Source organism: Pieris rapae, chromosome 4, assembly GCF_905147795.1.
Source record: "Pieris rapae chromosome 4, ilPieRapa1.1, whole genome shotgun sequence".
NCBI lineage: Eukaryota > Metazoa > Arthropoda > Insecta > Lepidoptera > Pieridae > Pieris > Pieris rapae.
Window position 1 is genome coordinate 8696659 of NC_059512.1, and position 15785 is coordinate 8712443.

The window sequence follows — 15785 nt, forward strand, 5'->3', positions numbered from 1 at the left end:
GACAGTAAAATGTTCTACACGTGCCATAACCAATTCCGATATTTCCGGTTGACATTATAAACAAAGGCAGACACCCTCACAAATGCATTATGCGAATAATATACGCTCTAAAATGAAGTATTTCAAAAGCATAATGAAAGTAGTCAATGTAATAAAACAAATACATATATTTCATTTTTAATTAGTAGCTGCGGCATATCTTAGGTGTGTAGATTTGTCAAATAGTCAACTTGGCTACATTCCTGGAAAAAGTTCTTTCCGTTCATGTTTCCCTTCACCGTATGAATTAAAACGCATGGTCACGTTTAAACGCGCCTCAGAGTTGATAATCGAACGCCGAGCCACAAAGTAATATAAAATTACCATTATCAAGACGTCCAAAACTATTGCCAGACTTAAAACTATTTACACTAAGACTTCAAATGTTCTCGCTCGTTAAATCCTAATTAATCCTTTGTCCAGGTCAGCACGAGTCGGGAAGACGTCCCTTGTGGCCCGTTTCTTGGGGAACAAGTTCGAGGATAGCTACACACCCACTATCGAGGACTTTCATCGCAAATTGTATAGAATTCGAGGTGAAGTGTACCAACTGGATTTATTGGACACCTCGGGAAATCACCCCTTCCCTGCGATGCGGCGACTTTCCTTCTTGACTGGTAAGTTGAATACAGACTGATAATTTAATAGGCAGGGTTCAGACGGTCAATTTATATCGTGATCCTTGAGATCTCGTCAATATTTATTGACGTGTAAACGCGGCAGAAATAAATATTGAGTAGTGACATAAATTCTACATTTTTTGTGATCCATCAGTATCTGTTAATATTTATTGACTGTGTTGATTGGGATGAGCACTCCGAGTAAGATGTTGGATCACTATTTTACAAAATAGACCTGCGTAAAGTATTTTTGTGTTTTAATTATTAAAAAATTTAAATACATAACTGATTACTCAAGTTTATTGATTTTCAACTTACCTTGTATATTATTAAGGTAAGTTGAAGTTATTATATTCTAGCAATACAGTGAAGCCTTTATTTTATAAATAATATAATAATAAATATAATAGACGGTAAAAGTGTACCTTTTACCGTCTATTATAACGAAACAAGTCTACTCCAAAGAATGATCTTCTAACTAAATAATCTATTGAAGTGTAATACGACCTGTTGATTCAACATATATTGAGACAGGTATTGTGATATTGTATCGCGATATTTATTGACCTCTCCCATAGAAACCTTAATTGTACATTTCATGTATCCATAGACGAGTTCACTCGGCACGTTGTTTTTTCATATAAGTAGGTACTAATATAAGTAGGTACCGTAATAATGATACGCTAATCAAAAATCATGTTGAAAGAGATAGAATAGATATTGATGATTTATTTTTGTTTAATATTCAAGTTATATGAGGTGGGCCACAAGATTAAGAATGTCATGCTTCATTTTTTAAAAAAAAAGAAATATGATACATTATGATAGCCGGGAATTATTGAAAAAAAGCGAACATGAGAGACAAATGGGAGAATTTGGGGGCGATCTTTACTCTGTCGGAGGTCGTGAGCTAATATTAAATATAATTAAATGTTTTTTTTATGTATCTTATATCAGTTTAGTTTATTTTTATTTCTTTTTGTTTCTGTTAAGTATGTTTTTTTTCCTATATTTATTATTTGTAATATGTATTTTTGCACTTCTTGCCTACCTTATGTAATATACTCACAGTGGTTGTCTGGAAGAAATCTCTCTAAAGCGATAAGGCCGCCAGTTGCTGTTCATTAAATTATGTTTAATATATTTTTTTACCTATGTAATGCAACAAAGTGTTAATAAATAAATAAATATAATAAATGTCGTCTATATTATTATAGTACTTGAATATGGGCTATTTATTTGAATTCATATTTCAACTGGTTGTTAGTTGTGTTTAATATATAATATATATAATACCAGTTTTTGACACGTTTAAATTAACTGGGTTCTCAAAACGTCCCAAGAGAATTTATGTATATTTTGACGGGTTGCGTTAACCGCTATTTTACATATTATGAAGCTGCATTGAAGCGCTGACTCGCCCATACAAGCCCTAATATACAGGGTGGCCAAAAGGTTGTGGATCAAACACAACAGAGGTGCATCCTGTAGGTTACGTAGGAATACTACTAGACGGTGCAGATTAAGTATTATGGTAAGAGGCAGGAAGTTTGAGCATTTATTGTAACATTTTTTTATTAAAACAATTATTTTATATCAGTATCAATCTAGTGGGTACTTAAAAAAGGATACAGGATGTTGGTTTTCTCGAATTTTAATAAGAATTATTAAGAAAAGTAGATTTTGTTATAAAAACGCAAATAAATTATAAGGTCTGCAGGGGTTGAGGTGAAGTACCTCCCATAGAACAATTTTTTCCAGCATTATCTATCCCCTAGTTGCGTTTGATCCACGACATTTTGGCCACCCTGTATACTTTTCAGTTGATATGTGAGAGTGGAATTTTCATCACCACGAACATTTACCATATATTACTACCAAAAACGAACGGAATATTTTTTTACTACGGAGTTATTTATAATGTACAACATTTGGTCATATATTTATTAAAATGCTAATGAAATTTTTATTAAATATTTATTTCTAAACGAAAAAAACATAGTTTGATATTGTACAACCATTTTGACTGTATAGTTATAAATATAGTTTTGCATCTGTGACATTTATCTGATTTTTGTTCAATTTAAAAAGTTTACAGTTATAAAACTAAATTACAGTTCCTCGGACAAGCGAAAAGTCGGTCGCGGAGCAGGCGTAAAATAATAATTTCTCAAATATCACTCTAATATTTCTCAAATATAGTCTTTCCTCTAACTGCGTGGGGTTAAAGCGCACATGTGCTATTTAAACATTCGTTCGCCTCTGGTAGAAAGTACCAGTGCCCAAGAGCTTTTGTCAATATCGCAATACAGCAAGGAAAGCGCTAAAGGAGCCAAATTTGTTTAACATTAAATATTTAAAGTTTACATTCTTTGAATTAATTTTTAATTATTTTTATTATTACTATGTAGATAAATACTGTATATTTGATTGTTTACTATAATAAACTATTTTTTATTTACAGTTCACATGGTTTACAACACATTAAGAGCTCTTTTCTCGGATACGAGTGGAGCGGGGTCATACCGCTACGGTACCGCCCACTCGGATCCTTGCGAGCATCATGTTCATTTTTGAGACCATTCCCTAGCCCTCGGATCCGAGTATTCCACATCCAATGTGCTGTATGCTGACCGCTCAGATCCGTAAAATGTTTATTAAAATAAACAATATATACATTCATACATATTTTCAAACATTCATATTTACTTAATCAAAATTCGCCATAAAACGTTTTGGTTTCCGGCTATTACTTTGTATCCATTGTTTAAGCATTCAATGTGTTAAGTTATTTTTGTTTCTGAAAAACGCCTATACTACATAGTCTTTGTAAAATAACTGCAGAACACAAAGCATTAACTAAATAGAGAAATTACAAATGCAATTTAACCAAAGTTTAATTGAAACCGTGAAATATGTAATTAGAATCCTTTAGTCGTGTTTGACCATGACTTCGGAACTATGTTAGCCGGTAATGCTCTCCGATTTAATTTGATTCAAATGAATTTGTGTTCAACCCGTATTACATTTACTGTACGATTTACTTTTATAAAGTCGAATAACAGTGCAATAGCAATGAATTTTTGTGTGAAACGGCAAACGATTGAAGCTCTTCGATATGTTTATTATAAGAATACACTTTTCTGCGTTCTTATATTTTTCTGTTCATTTTGATTTTTGATCGATAAAGTTTAAGTATATGTGTTTATTTACAATAGTCAACACTTGGTAAACTGATACATTGGTACATAAAGAACAATACAATTCTAGATTTATAAGCACTAACAGGCAAACATGAACGTTACTAATACGTTTGTCACTATACAAAGTTATTATAGTATTTATTTATTTATTAACACTTCGTTGCATTACATAAAAGGAAAAAATATATAAAACATAATTTAATGAAACGCAACTGGCGGCCTTATCGCTTTCGAACGATTTCTTCCAGACAACCACTCTATTATATAAAATTAATTTAACATTGAATATATGTAGTTACATAAAATCTGGATGGTGACAAAATATTGAAATAGAATCATTACGTTCAATTAGTGATCCACATAAGTCCAGATACGGCGGAAGGGGGAGGGGTCATGACTCATGACCCCCTGGATTGCTGGTTTAGCCTTACACCATTTTCTGGCCTTCAGCTGCAGCAGAAATATAATAAATATATAATTGTTGTGGCTTTTAAACTCTAGGACCGATTAAAAAAGAATTTCACTATTGGGATTCTACATTATTCATGATGATCATGGGCTATTGAATATGTATTATAAGTAATGTTAAACATAAATGAAACTATTAACCACTTGATTTATTTTATATTATTGAAACTATATTGTGAGAGACTATCTTTAATATTTATATTGTAAAATATTAACTCTATAGAACATTTCTCTGTGAAAACGAGGTGAGCGTCGAAACTAGACAATTTACATATAGTCATGAAAATCTCTGTTGTAGAACGAAATAGCCGCGCTAACAATGTAAAAATATCACTGCATCTTTCCGTAATATGTTATACCTTACTTATATTAAAATTCTAATGATAAAATATTTACCAGTTTATCTCTTATTACTTAATATGTAACTAAACTCACGACCTGGTGGCAAGAGAAACCCCAGTAGACCGAGGCTGCGTTGGAGGGATAGAGTTGTCAAGGATCTAGAAACAATAGGGGTTCGATGTTTGACGCGAGAAGTAACGGATAGATGGTGAAGTGTACTTCAGTGGGCTAGGTAGGGCCCACAAGGGGCTGCATAGCCCCATGTAATGATGATGATGATGTAATGTCATGTATCCATAGATGCTCCTCTGACGGAATGAAATAAATTTTCCTTAAGATCATACAATTATTAATTATTCGTATTAGCCAATAATCGAAAGTTCGGAATAGATAAGTTTATTATTATTATGTGTTAGTATAGTTGCTATTAATTATTTCCGAAATGTTTCACTAGATAACGAACTGTCAGGAAAAACGTCAAACAATACCCGTGTCAAAGCTGACAGATGAAATAATCGAACTTCCTGCCGATCGACAAGAAATTCTATTTTTGAAAATAAAATAAATGTTGAATAAAAAAATGTGTGTGCACAGTACACATTGTAGGAGTAAACATTCTTGTAAATTTATTATTACTATGGTAAAAGCCCAAATAGATGATCACTAAATATTTAGGCTAATGATAATTTTAATACATAAAAAAACAACGTTTTACTGCACAAGACGTTATGCAACAGAATTTCCATCTAAAGTTCTAATATGTAACTATTAAACGAATACATCAACCCAATAGCGTGTATTTTTTCTCGATCTCCCTTTCTCACTCTCTCTCAATCGGTCTCAATCGCTCTCTCCCTTTTCTTCGACAAAAACGCTGCACATATTCGTGACGTTTCATCCGTAAAAAAATTCCCTCATGCGCCTAAAGAAGTTTTACTTCAAAAAGCGTAACATTATATGCTATGCTTATAAATTGCATTAAAATTGTAAATATAATTCTATAAAAATGTGTATTCGCTTTTAATTCTTTTATTCAAAGTAAAATGCAATCGCAATTTTTTATAATAATTAGGACGATAAAGAATTAATATGTCTTTGTGACTAACGTTTATTATTCACAATCAATCTGACATTTGTCCCCGTAAAAAATTACAAAGCTCTTCTAGTAAAAAGCTTTTCTGCCATTGAGTTTATTATTACAAATATACTTTAGAAAACTATTTGTCGCCAAACATCTCAAATTTCCGATAGTTCATAATTACATGTCATTTAATTATCACGTTGCATGGTTTCGGGACTAGATTAGACACCTGTCGATGCCCGGGGCAATCTCTACGGCAATTAACTTGTCCCAGTTTCAGCATCGTCCTATACTGAGCGCAGATTCATCAACCTAAGCCCCACCTTGTTGCTACAGACTTGGTCAAAATTGTTTAGTTTAAGTAATTCTTTATCAAACCTCGAGTCGAAATCTATAATATGGACACTTTTCTGTCTATGGCTTTCAGACGCTTTTAATCATTATTAAGAAGAATTCACGGTATCTGACAAAAGAATAAGTAAATGAAAATAAAAATGATACAAATATAAAAGTTTACTCTCTTGATTAATCTCTTATAATGTGAGTTCTTATACGCAAATGTTAATTTTTTTTAGTACTGTAAAAAGTGAGTTTACTTGTAGTTTAATAAGTTCTTGTAATGTGTGACGAATGTTCTTGTTGTTGAATAGAAAATGCAAGTATAGTTCTACCATTGCCCTGTTTACGTAGTAAGCCAGTTAACGCCACCGTGGCCTGATTTCGCTAGTCATTTTATAGTACTTTCTCTGTTGTATAATACTCTGGAAATTTGGTAAAAACTCTTGTTGCCTGAAAGATATATTCTATGTTATATGGCATAGCAAATAATATATCAAGAGCAGTATTGGACTAATGGTTTCAGCGTGCGACACTCATCCCTGAGGTCCTACGTTTCTTCCTTGGCTGTGCAAAAATGCACTTTCGTTCTATGTGCGCGTTTAACATTTGCTGAAACTCTTAAAGAAAACATGCTGAGGAAACTGGCTGTCCTTAGATCGTCGGTGACATGACAAACGATCATGAAACAGATACAGAGATCTCAGGCGCAGATCCAAAAAGGTTGTACTGATACTCCGTTAAAAGAGATTTTCATTTCATATAATTAAGATAAGATATTATGTATTTCCAAATTGAACTTTATCCTTATAAGCCTTGGATATGAAACGGGACAAGATTTATGAATTATTATTCTTGTGTGGGTTTTTATATTGAAATTAGAATTATTATATAACTAGTCCGGCCATAAATACTGTCTAATAAAAAAAATTCTTCAACGTTCAAATATTTTGAATTTGGAACATGTTTTATTTATAATCTGCTTTCAATTTTTATTAGTGTTCGTTCGGTATTATCAAATGAAATGAAAGAAAATAGGATTCCACAAAGTGAGAGAAAGAGATCGCCTTGCACAAAGTGGAGAGGTCAGGTCATATTCTAGACCCTTCAAAAGCTTGGCATCAGCCGTATGTTCGTATAATTACTTAACAAAAAGAATTGCAATAAATTTTAAAGTTTGTATATCCAGACCTAACATTTTTGATATTACTAAACATATCCTAGTGTATACATTCATTCTTAATTATCATAAAAATCTTAATAATTATAGAGTTTAATAATAATAAAGCTTGTAATAGTCTCACCCAGAGAGCTTAAGTTTTAACAACCCAACACCTGTCCGAGACGTAGAATAACTAGGATCGTTAGACAACTTTAAGTATTCGCAACACCCCGTAGATTTCGTATAAAGGCTAAGTATACGTATAAGTACAAATTATTATACGGTCCTGATAAAACTTTATATATTTACGTGTCAGCAGTTACAGAATGTTAGTAGAAATTTTGTGTAACTATTATAAAGAAGTTAGGGGCCGTTCTAGTGTTCTGTAAGCACTTTGTATTTCTTATTTGGTGATAACGTCTACAGTACTTTTTTACACATTGTCTATACTTGAAAAGGAAATGCATTTTCGATGATTCCTGCAAAACATGATTATGTTTTTGTACTATTTTAGAGCTTTGCTTACTTTTGTTGACAAGAAGAAGAAGGGGGGGGGGATGAATTGTATTAACCTGCTTACGTAACACTTGAACGCAATGTAAGTAGCAATTTCGACTTCGCACGGCTGGATTTTTATATACTTTGTTAATAATAATTTTTACACAAGTCAGTTTAATAGTATTTGGATACAGACATTTGCTTTTTATAAAATCTATAAACGCGTTAAAAAGCTCTAGTATTATAAGTATTCTATAAAAATAAAATAAAAAATAAAGTACGTTTAGTATGGAAAATAAGATAGGCAGGTATCACTTATTCCACGTCATTAAATTTGAATCTGTAGGCATCTCTACTCACCGCCAAAGAAGACAGAGGGCGAGAGAAATGGCTGGCATAAAACTCTCGGTACTCTTTTAATTATTTATTATTTATAATGCAATCGATTAACTGAAATAATATTTGCTTTAAACTACTCTTAACTACAGGATATTTTACAGTTATTTAAATAATATTAAATAATCTTAAACCGTTTTTTTTCTATTTTTTTAGGAAGAGTAATGATTTAGTTTATGAAGTATACCATAAAATAACGAAGTTTTGTTTTTTAATCGAGCTTAAGGTATTTTCTAGGATCTTAAAATTGCAATAAAATGTATATTTATACAAAATAAATCTATTTTATTCCGATAAATAATTCAAAAAATACATACTTAAATTAAATAGTAGTTCGGAAACTTCGACGGGCAGCTAATTCCATATAGTAGTGATATTAAACTGCCTTTTTAGTTTAATCGCTTAGTTTACTTAGTTGTTATTGATATGTAGATGAATTATCGCTTTCAGACTGAAGACAGATCTAATCTTACAGTTATGTATTCTAAATTTAAAATTAAAACACTCCCGACCTTTCGCCTGAATTCTTTATCTAAAAATAAATTACTTAAATGGCAATTCATAAATTTAAAAAAATAATAATTAAGGAAGAAACATAGAGTATAGAGGAAAATCTTAGCTATTATTATGTTTAGGTTCTAAGTCATTCCGATTGTTCAGAGTCTAGCTAAGTTTAGGAAACGATTTAAAGCATTCGCGTTTCACATGTTTGAATATAGAACGCCGTAAAGTTGTATACGATATCGCGAGATTGTTCGTCAAATATTCTAAACTTGAAATTGAATTTCGAATTCGAAAATTTTAAATCATTTAACAAAGTGAAAAATACTTGTTAAAAGTACGCCACAAATACTTATAGAATGTTTTGATACTTTTATTTGATTTCGAATCGACAAGGACAAAAGTACAAAAGTCGCGAGTACTAACGAGTTCTTTAACAGGCTTTATCTACGAACTATATCAGAAGTGAGAAAATTTATGTCACAAACACATTTTTGTTATGACACAATTTTCCTCGACATTTTTGCTGTTTCCGCGTAGCAAGAGTTTGTCAAGTAGGTACAAGTTGTATAGAAACTTCGCGTTCATATGCACTGCTCTTTATATCCCAATGTATTTATATATTGCTGACGTCTGTGATTTGTCTGCGTATAGAATATCAATTATTCACAGGCCTTAGATTAGAGGCTTAGAAGCTTAGCGGGTACTATGACTTCCGTATGTCAAAATCCAATACGTTTGTATACAGGTCTTATACTTTCTTTAGCGAATTAGTATTGAATAATTTTTAAGTAAGCTTTTTTATAAATCAATTGTTGCTTCATTCATTGCAAGACAATTACAGTAATAGAAAACAATACAAAGATTTTAATATTGTATTGTACGTTGTTATCGTATACATTTGAATCTCTATTAAGCTAATGTGAGCAAAATTCTAGGGCATGAATGAAATTCATATCAAGTTTTGAGCTGTCAAACAATTTTTAAGTTTAAAAGTTTGACAGCTTTGTCAAAACGAGTTTGTAAAGGCGTTAAACTTATTGTATTTACAGGCGATTTATTCGTACTAGTATTTGGAATGGACTGTCGAGAATCTTTCGAGGAGGTGATACGGTTACGCGAGCAAATCCTGGAGACCAAGGCTAGTGCGAGCAGCGGTAACTGTCGTGGACGTCGGCAAGCTCCGAGGGTACCTATGGCCATCGCAGGCAACAAATGTGACAGGGAGGTCAGGTAATTATCGGGTATTTAAATATAAAGAACAATGTATATTTTAAAATAATAAGCAATGCCTTCTCTCTCTTCTCTACTCTGGTAACGAATGAATAGTCAATTCTCACACGAGGCGGGTACAGATATTTCTGTCATATGCTGCTGCGATACGAAAAAGACTTATCTCAAATACCAAGAAAGGTGTTTGCGACTAAATTCCAAGCTGTATCTGTTTTTTATTTTATAAAGAAAATAATCTATTCCCATTTTTTATTTTCTTTAGTAAACAAATTAGAATAAATACATTAGGTTTAGTATCGATTATCAATAAAAGTTAGGCTTGTAGCAGCTATAGTGTTTTTTTAACTATAAAAATAACATTTACACATGAGAGCAGTATTAGTGGCATCAGCGTGCGAGGTCCGTCTTTCTGTCCGCATTTAATTCTAGCCCGAACGAAATCATCGTGAGAAAACGGGCTTGCCTTTGATCTAAAAAGTCGACAGCGTGTGTCAAGAACAAAAGACTTGTTCCCTAGGTACTATTAGATTGACACATGAACATGAAACAAAAATCTGAGGCCCATACCTAAAAATGTTTTAGTGCCACTGATTTATGAAATGTTTATTTTTATAGCTATTAATGTTAGCGTAGTCTAGCATATTACACACGGAAACAATAACAAATATATTTCATTTGTTATTATTGATAATCTGTAAGTGGAAAACGGTTCTTATTTAAGTGAAAAGCATTTACATTATGAATAAACATTTGCATGATTACAAAAGAAAAGAATTACTAAGGGCTTGTTTCACAATGTATGGATAAAATACCAAATAGCTATGCAACACATAAGTTCCGAATAAGATTCTTCGCGTTTCATGACGAATAGCGCTATCTGACAGACGTTAAACGCAAAAATACTATTTATCCTACCAATAAGTATTAAATAGCTTATTTGTAACTTATCCGGACATTGTGAAACAGACCCTTAGTCACAAGATCTGTCGTTCAACTAGAAAACTTACACTTTCGTAACCTGGTATAACCCTACATTCAGGTTTCGGTTATTCCTTATTTCTCGTTAACTATAATAACGTAAATGCAAATAACGGTATGTCGGAATAGTTTTTATTCTTTACGTTACTGTTATATGTCACGCAAGGGGAAATTACCAAGTTGTTTAATCATCGGTGTGTGCTTGCTTTTATGGATGTATTCCTCAACAGCACGTAAACTTAAAATATGCGCGTTTTGCATGTTATGCATCAATTATTGATAGGGAATTAAAAAGAGCACAGAACAGATGCAATTTTAGAATATACAGACAGGGTTTTATCGGGATTTGTTTTTGTTAAACGGATATAAATTGTGTTAAAGAATTGTTTTCAACCGTTGTTCAGATATTTATAGATTTAAAATATTTATATATTACTTTCGTTGTCAGCATTTTTCTTAGTAAGTTTGATAAAAAAAATTTTTTTATTTTAATTCATACCCATATAAATCTCACCCCGAAACAGTTCAGTGGTTCAGTGGAAATGCGGGTACACAATCATGCATTGTAATTATTTGAGAATTGTTACCAGTCGTTAAAAATCGTTTTTAATTTTGTCGTTAAATAAATTCTCAAGAATTGTATGCATCAAGTTCTAGTGAAATGTCAATTGATCATTTGTTACTCAGGTAACAGGTAGGGCGTAGTTCATCAACAATGCTTCGACGATAGTTCATTATTAGTTATCGTAGTTCTGGTATTTTCAATAGAAAACCACCGCACCTGCCTTCACAATACAACTTCTGCACTACCTCTAACAAACTTTTGTTATTTTATAGAACGGTGCAAGCGGAGGAAGCAACCGCCTACTGTGCAACACAAGACTCTACCTGCATTTTCATGGAAACTTCGGCGAAGAAAAACTTTCACGTTGACGACTTATTCTATGAACTATTCGTAGTTGCCAACTTACCTTTAGAAATGGCTCCTAATCATCATAAAAGAGTGAACGCAGCGTTCGGGAGCCCCTGTACATTACCACCCGCCAGTAGCCAAAGTAGTAGAAGTAAGAAATGTACTCTATCTATTAAAAGAAGACTGTCAGATGCGTGCGGAGTGGTAGCCCCTAATGTTAGACGGCCTAGTATTAGAACAGATCTGATGATTATGAGAACGAAGACGTGTGCCAAAGGTGAGGGAGATGGAGTCGGTGGGAGTCCCAAGCTCAATCTGAATCGTCTTGTAAGGTCTAACGCCCAAACTGACAAAAGAACGTGTATTATACAGTAAATGAATATAAAATCTATTTGAGACAGACCGTCTTGTGTGTTGATATTTAGTCTATATTTGTCACAATGCAAACGTTATGAGGAAATTTGGACTAATATGGTCTAAAACATCGTTTCTCAAACAAAACTCGACCCGAGGGTCGCGACCCACGCTTGAGAAACGAAAGACTCTTAACTATTTTCAAAATATCTGTTTATACAGCTGCTTGCTTTTGAAACGTTTTCTTCCTAATCCAATTATATTTTTATTACCTCTTTTAAGAAAATTATAACTAAATGTTTATATAAAAAAGGTGCTAGGAAGGACTCAAGCTAACAATTAAGAGTATTTAGCAAAAAGTTTTTGTTTTTAAATTATACCCTACATTACATATACACTTCATTCAAGCCACCCTAAACAAATATATAATAGGTTTCAAGTGTATTCTTTTGCATATTATGTTTTTAGAACAGACCACGCATTTTGTAATTGCGAAATATCGAGGCAATTTTAAAATTTTCTTTGAGTTATGAATTATGAATGTTTAAAAAAGTATTAAATGAGTATTATATTAAAACAAATGTTTATTCTTAATCAAATCTATTGTAATTGTATGTATTATTTATTAATGTTTAAAGTGTACAAGAGCTTTGAGCTGAGTGTAATAAAATAAGTATGTGTATGCTTCATAGCATTATTATTTTGTATCACCCTTTATGGAGTTGATTATTAACAACCTTGGTCATATATAAAAGCTATTAAAACGAAACTATCGCTTTTAATTCGGTAAAGGCATCACCTCTGTTACTTCCAATGCCGATCCAGACGTTTTTGTATGCAAGTACTGTACTTTCTTCAAATCCGAAACACAGCCTTGGGTTTACGTGGTATGTACAAATACTCCTTATTGTGACAGGATTGATATCGGTATTACTTTCGGAAGTCACAAAGAGCCGCTCCCAAAATGTTAATGTTGCGTGTTTGGCCTATGTGAAATAATCACTGTGTACATTTAAATCAATGGTGTACTTTTACGTCCGAAACCTAATAATGTATCCACAATCTCAGTTAGAAAACAACCTAAGATTGTGGATTGTCAGACGGTGACTGTCGATCGATCTCCTATCTGCATCCCAATAACCAAACCCTACGAAGACAATCCATTTTTGGCGACGGATAGAATGTAATCCCTTCACCTTTTGTTCCATTTTACCGAGTTTATACTCATATTATTTAATCAATGTATACTAAATAAAGTAAATAAAACCTATGCATATTGTTTCACCCGTCAAACAAAACTGTAAGAAATTTAAGATAGCATATTGACACAGTTGAACTGTCATTTTCATACAAAGGTCTATCTACAATTCCTATCCGACCTACCATGGGTAGCTTGTTTCGACAGATAGCTATTTACAATCCATCGATTGGTTTACACTTTTTACAACATTTGGATTAAGTTGTCCATCTCAGGTGGTCAAAAATGGATTGAGATAGGTTATTGGGTTTGGGCGTTAATGCTAATAAATCTATTGTTATAAATTTCTGTAATTCTTAACTTTTTATTACTTAAAAGCTTTGGATGGGACCAAATTGTTCATGCTTTTGTCGAATCTCTGTGGCCATAAAAAGTGAAAATGGGACTTGGAAAGTTTAATCTGTGGTATGACAATGTCTCAAATTGTTTAGGGATTATATCAAACGTATGCAAATACATATTTACTGTTAAGTAACAGGTCCTTAGCGATGTTATTAATAAATTGAAGCTCAATAAGAAATATTCTCTAGAATAGGTACTTTAGCGAAAAAACTGGTTCATATAAGTGTTTTCTATACGTGTCTATACCATCGTTTAGGGGAAATTTGTATAAAACCTATATTGTAGCTAACCACCCCATTTAATGATTACAAATCTACCATGCAACTTCTAATAGTGATAGAAATTCCGATTTCAATATTCAGTTTTCGTTCCTCATTTTGTGACATCAGCGCTACGGATATTGAGTATTAAGGTTAGGGGTTTTGAGAGCTGAGATGACGTAATTTTGTTAGTAGATCTCAATGTCAGCGAAGGCTTGAGTCATTAAAATCTGTATTGGTGTTAAAAAATAAGGGAGCTGGTTAGTTCTTAATTCACCATAGAGGTGAATGACCCCATTAGTATTTCATACATTATGTCCAATCTTTGATTCTATGGTTTAGATTAAAAGAAAAGTAATAGGATTTTTATTACATATATGTCTGTGAATATTTTCTGTCTATGTCTATAATCTTAATAAATTATGTTTTGGAATAAAACAGTTGTTTTTTCTATGAATATACATTTACCCAATAATGCCTTAAAAAATGACCATGCAGAAAACTAAAAAAACGGTGTGATATTTGGATTGCTTTGCCCCTATGTCATGCTTAATACAAAAAAAACAAAATTGATTTATTCAATTTAGATGCGTCTTAAGGCATGCTTACGAATGTCAAAACATTTACAAAATTCGCGAAAGAGCAAAACTACGCCATCCGTTCGCAAAACTACCAGGAGGCCTTGTTCTGAGAAGAACGGGCCAGAAACTCAGCAAGATTTCCCCTCCCTTCCCCTTACATATGAACATTGCAGCTAAGGAGGTATGTGCATTATCCAAATAAATAATATTTTACAAAACACATTGCTAATTATACCAAGTTATCTGTTTATAACTACAAAACAAAACAAACTCTTTGCAGACTTTAATATACTTAGCCTTTTTTCCGAAACTATGATCATCACTACAGTTTATAACGGATTTCGGTGTAATCGTAAATCATACATACTCTTTAGTTTATAAATCAAATATAAAGAATTCTCGTCAAGAACAGGTTTCTTGCACCGGCTATGTATGAAGCGGCGGTGTTTCGATTGGTTTAGTGCGTTGTTTGTGCAATTTTTGAGGGTAAAGGTGTTTTGTTGTATATTATGTCACTTTATTAAGTTAATTATAATTAACTAAATATTTTCGAAGTCCTGGTGGACAGAAAAACTGTGTCCAGTTTATGTTTCCACCACACCAACTTCTACTATTTAAGATTATTTATACAATAAATAAATATAAAAAAAATGTGTACTGTGGTGTAACCATTCATGTAACCATGTGGTTTTTTGATTTTGCATAACATATTAAGCTATAATAAAGTAAGAAGAAAAAAGATAAAAAGCGACGTGTGAGATATTACATAATTCTAGAAAAAACGTGTGGCACTCGGGGACTGCCGCGGTAAAGCAATTGCACAGCATTTTTTATCAACTTATGCAATTATAATTATCTGTTTTTTATTTAAGCAGTATTTTTTTTCTATGATATTAATTCAATCTACCACTCTACCAGACTCAGAATAACACGCCTATATAGTCTGTCTCACTCTAACGCGTAACGGCTGCACCGGCCGGTCACCGATCTCGTCAGAGAGACGTAAACATACAGTATGCATTCTGTCCCGCTCTAACGCGTATCGGCCAAACCTATATTACGTCATCGTGTGTTAGGTTATTTTCGTTATGGAATTTCTTGATTTGGTCGCCACGCTCAGACCCCGCGAAAAAATATATGCAATAGCTTAAAAAATCAGTTACATAAAATGTCTTCTTCACTTTTCAATTTATAGTATCTTTAACTGATTGTGTACTCTC

The 15785-nt window shown here is 32.6% G+C and overlaps 1 protein-coding gene across 1 annotated transcript in view; it reads left to right on the forward strand.

Moving 5' to 3' along the window:
* LOC111003060 (GTP-binding protein Rhes) overlaps positions 1 to 12645 on the forward strand; it is a 31580-nt gene extending 18935 nt beyond the window's left edge. Inside the window, exons 2-4 of the mRNA XM_022273418.2 lie at positions 463 to 656; positions 9699 to 9879; positions 11695 to 12645. Of these exons, the coding sequence (XP_022129110.1) occupies positions 463 to 656; positions 9699 to 9879; positions 11695 to 12145 (826 nt within the window). The 3' untranslated portion in view covers positions 12146 to 12645. The remainder of the gene's footprint in view (positions 1 to 462; positions 657 to 9698; positions 9880 to 11694) is intronic.
* The last annotated feature ends 3140 nt before the right edge of the window (positions 12646 to 15785 follow it).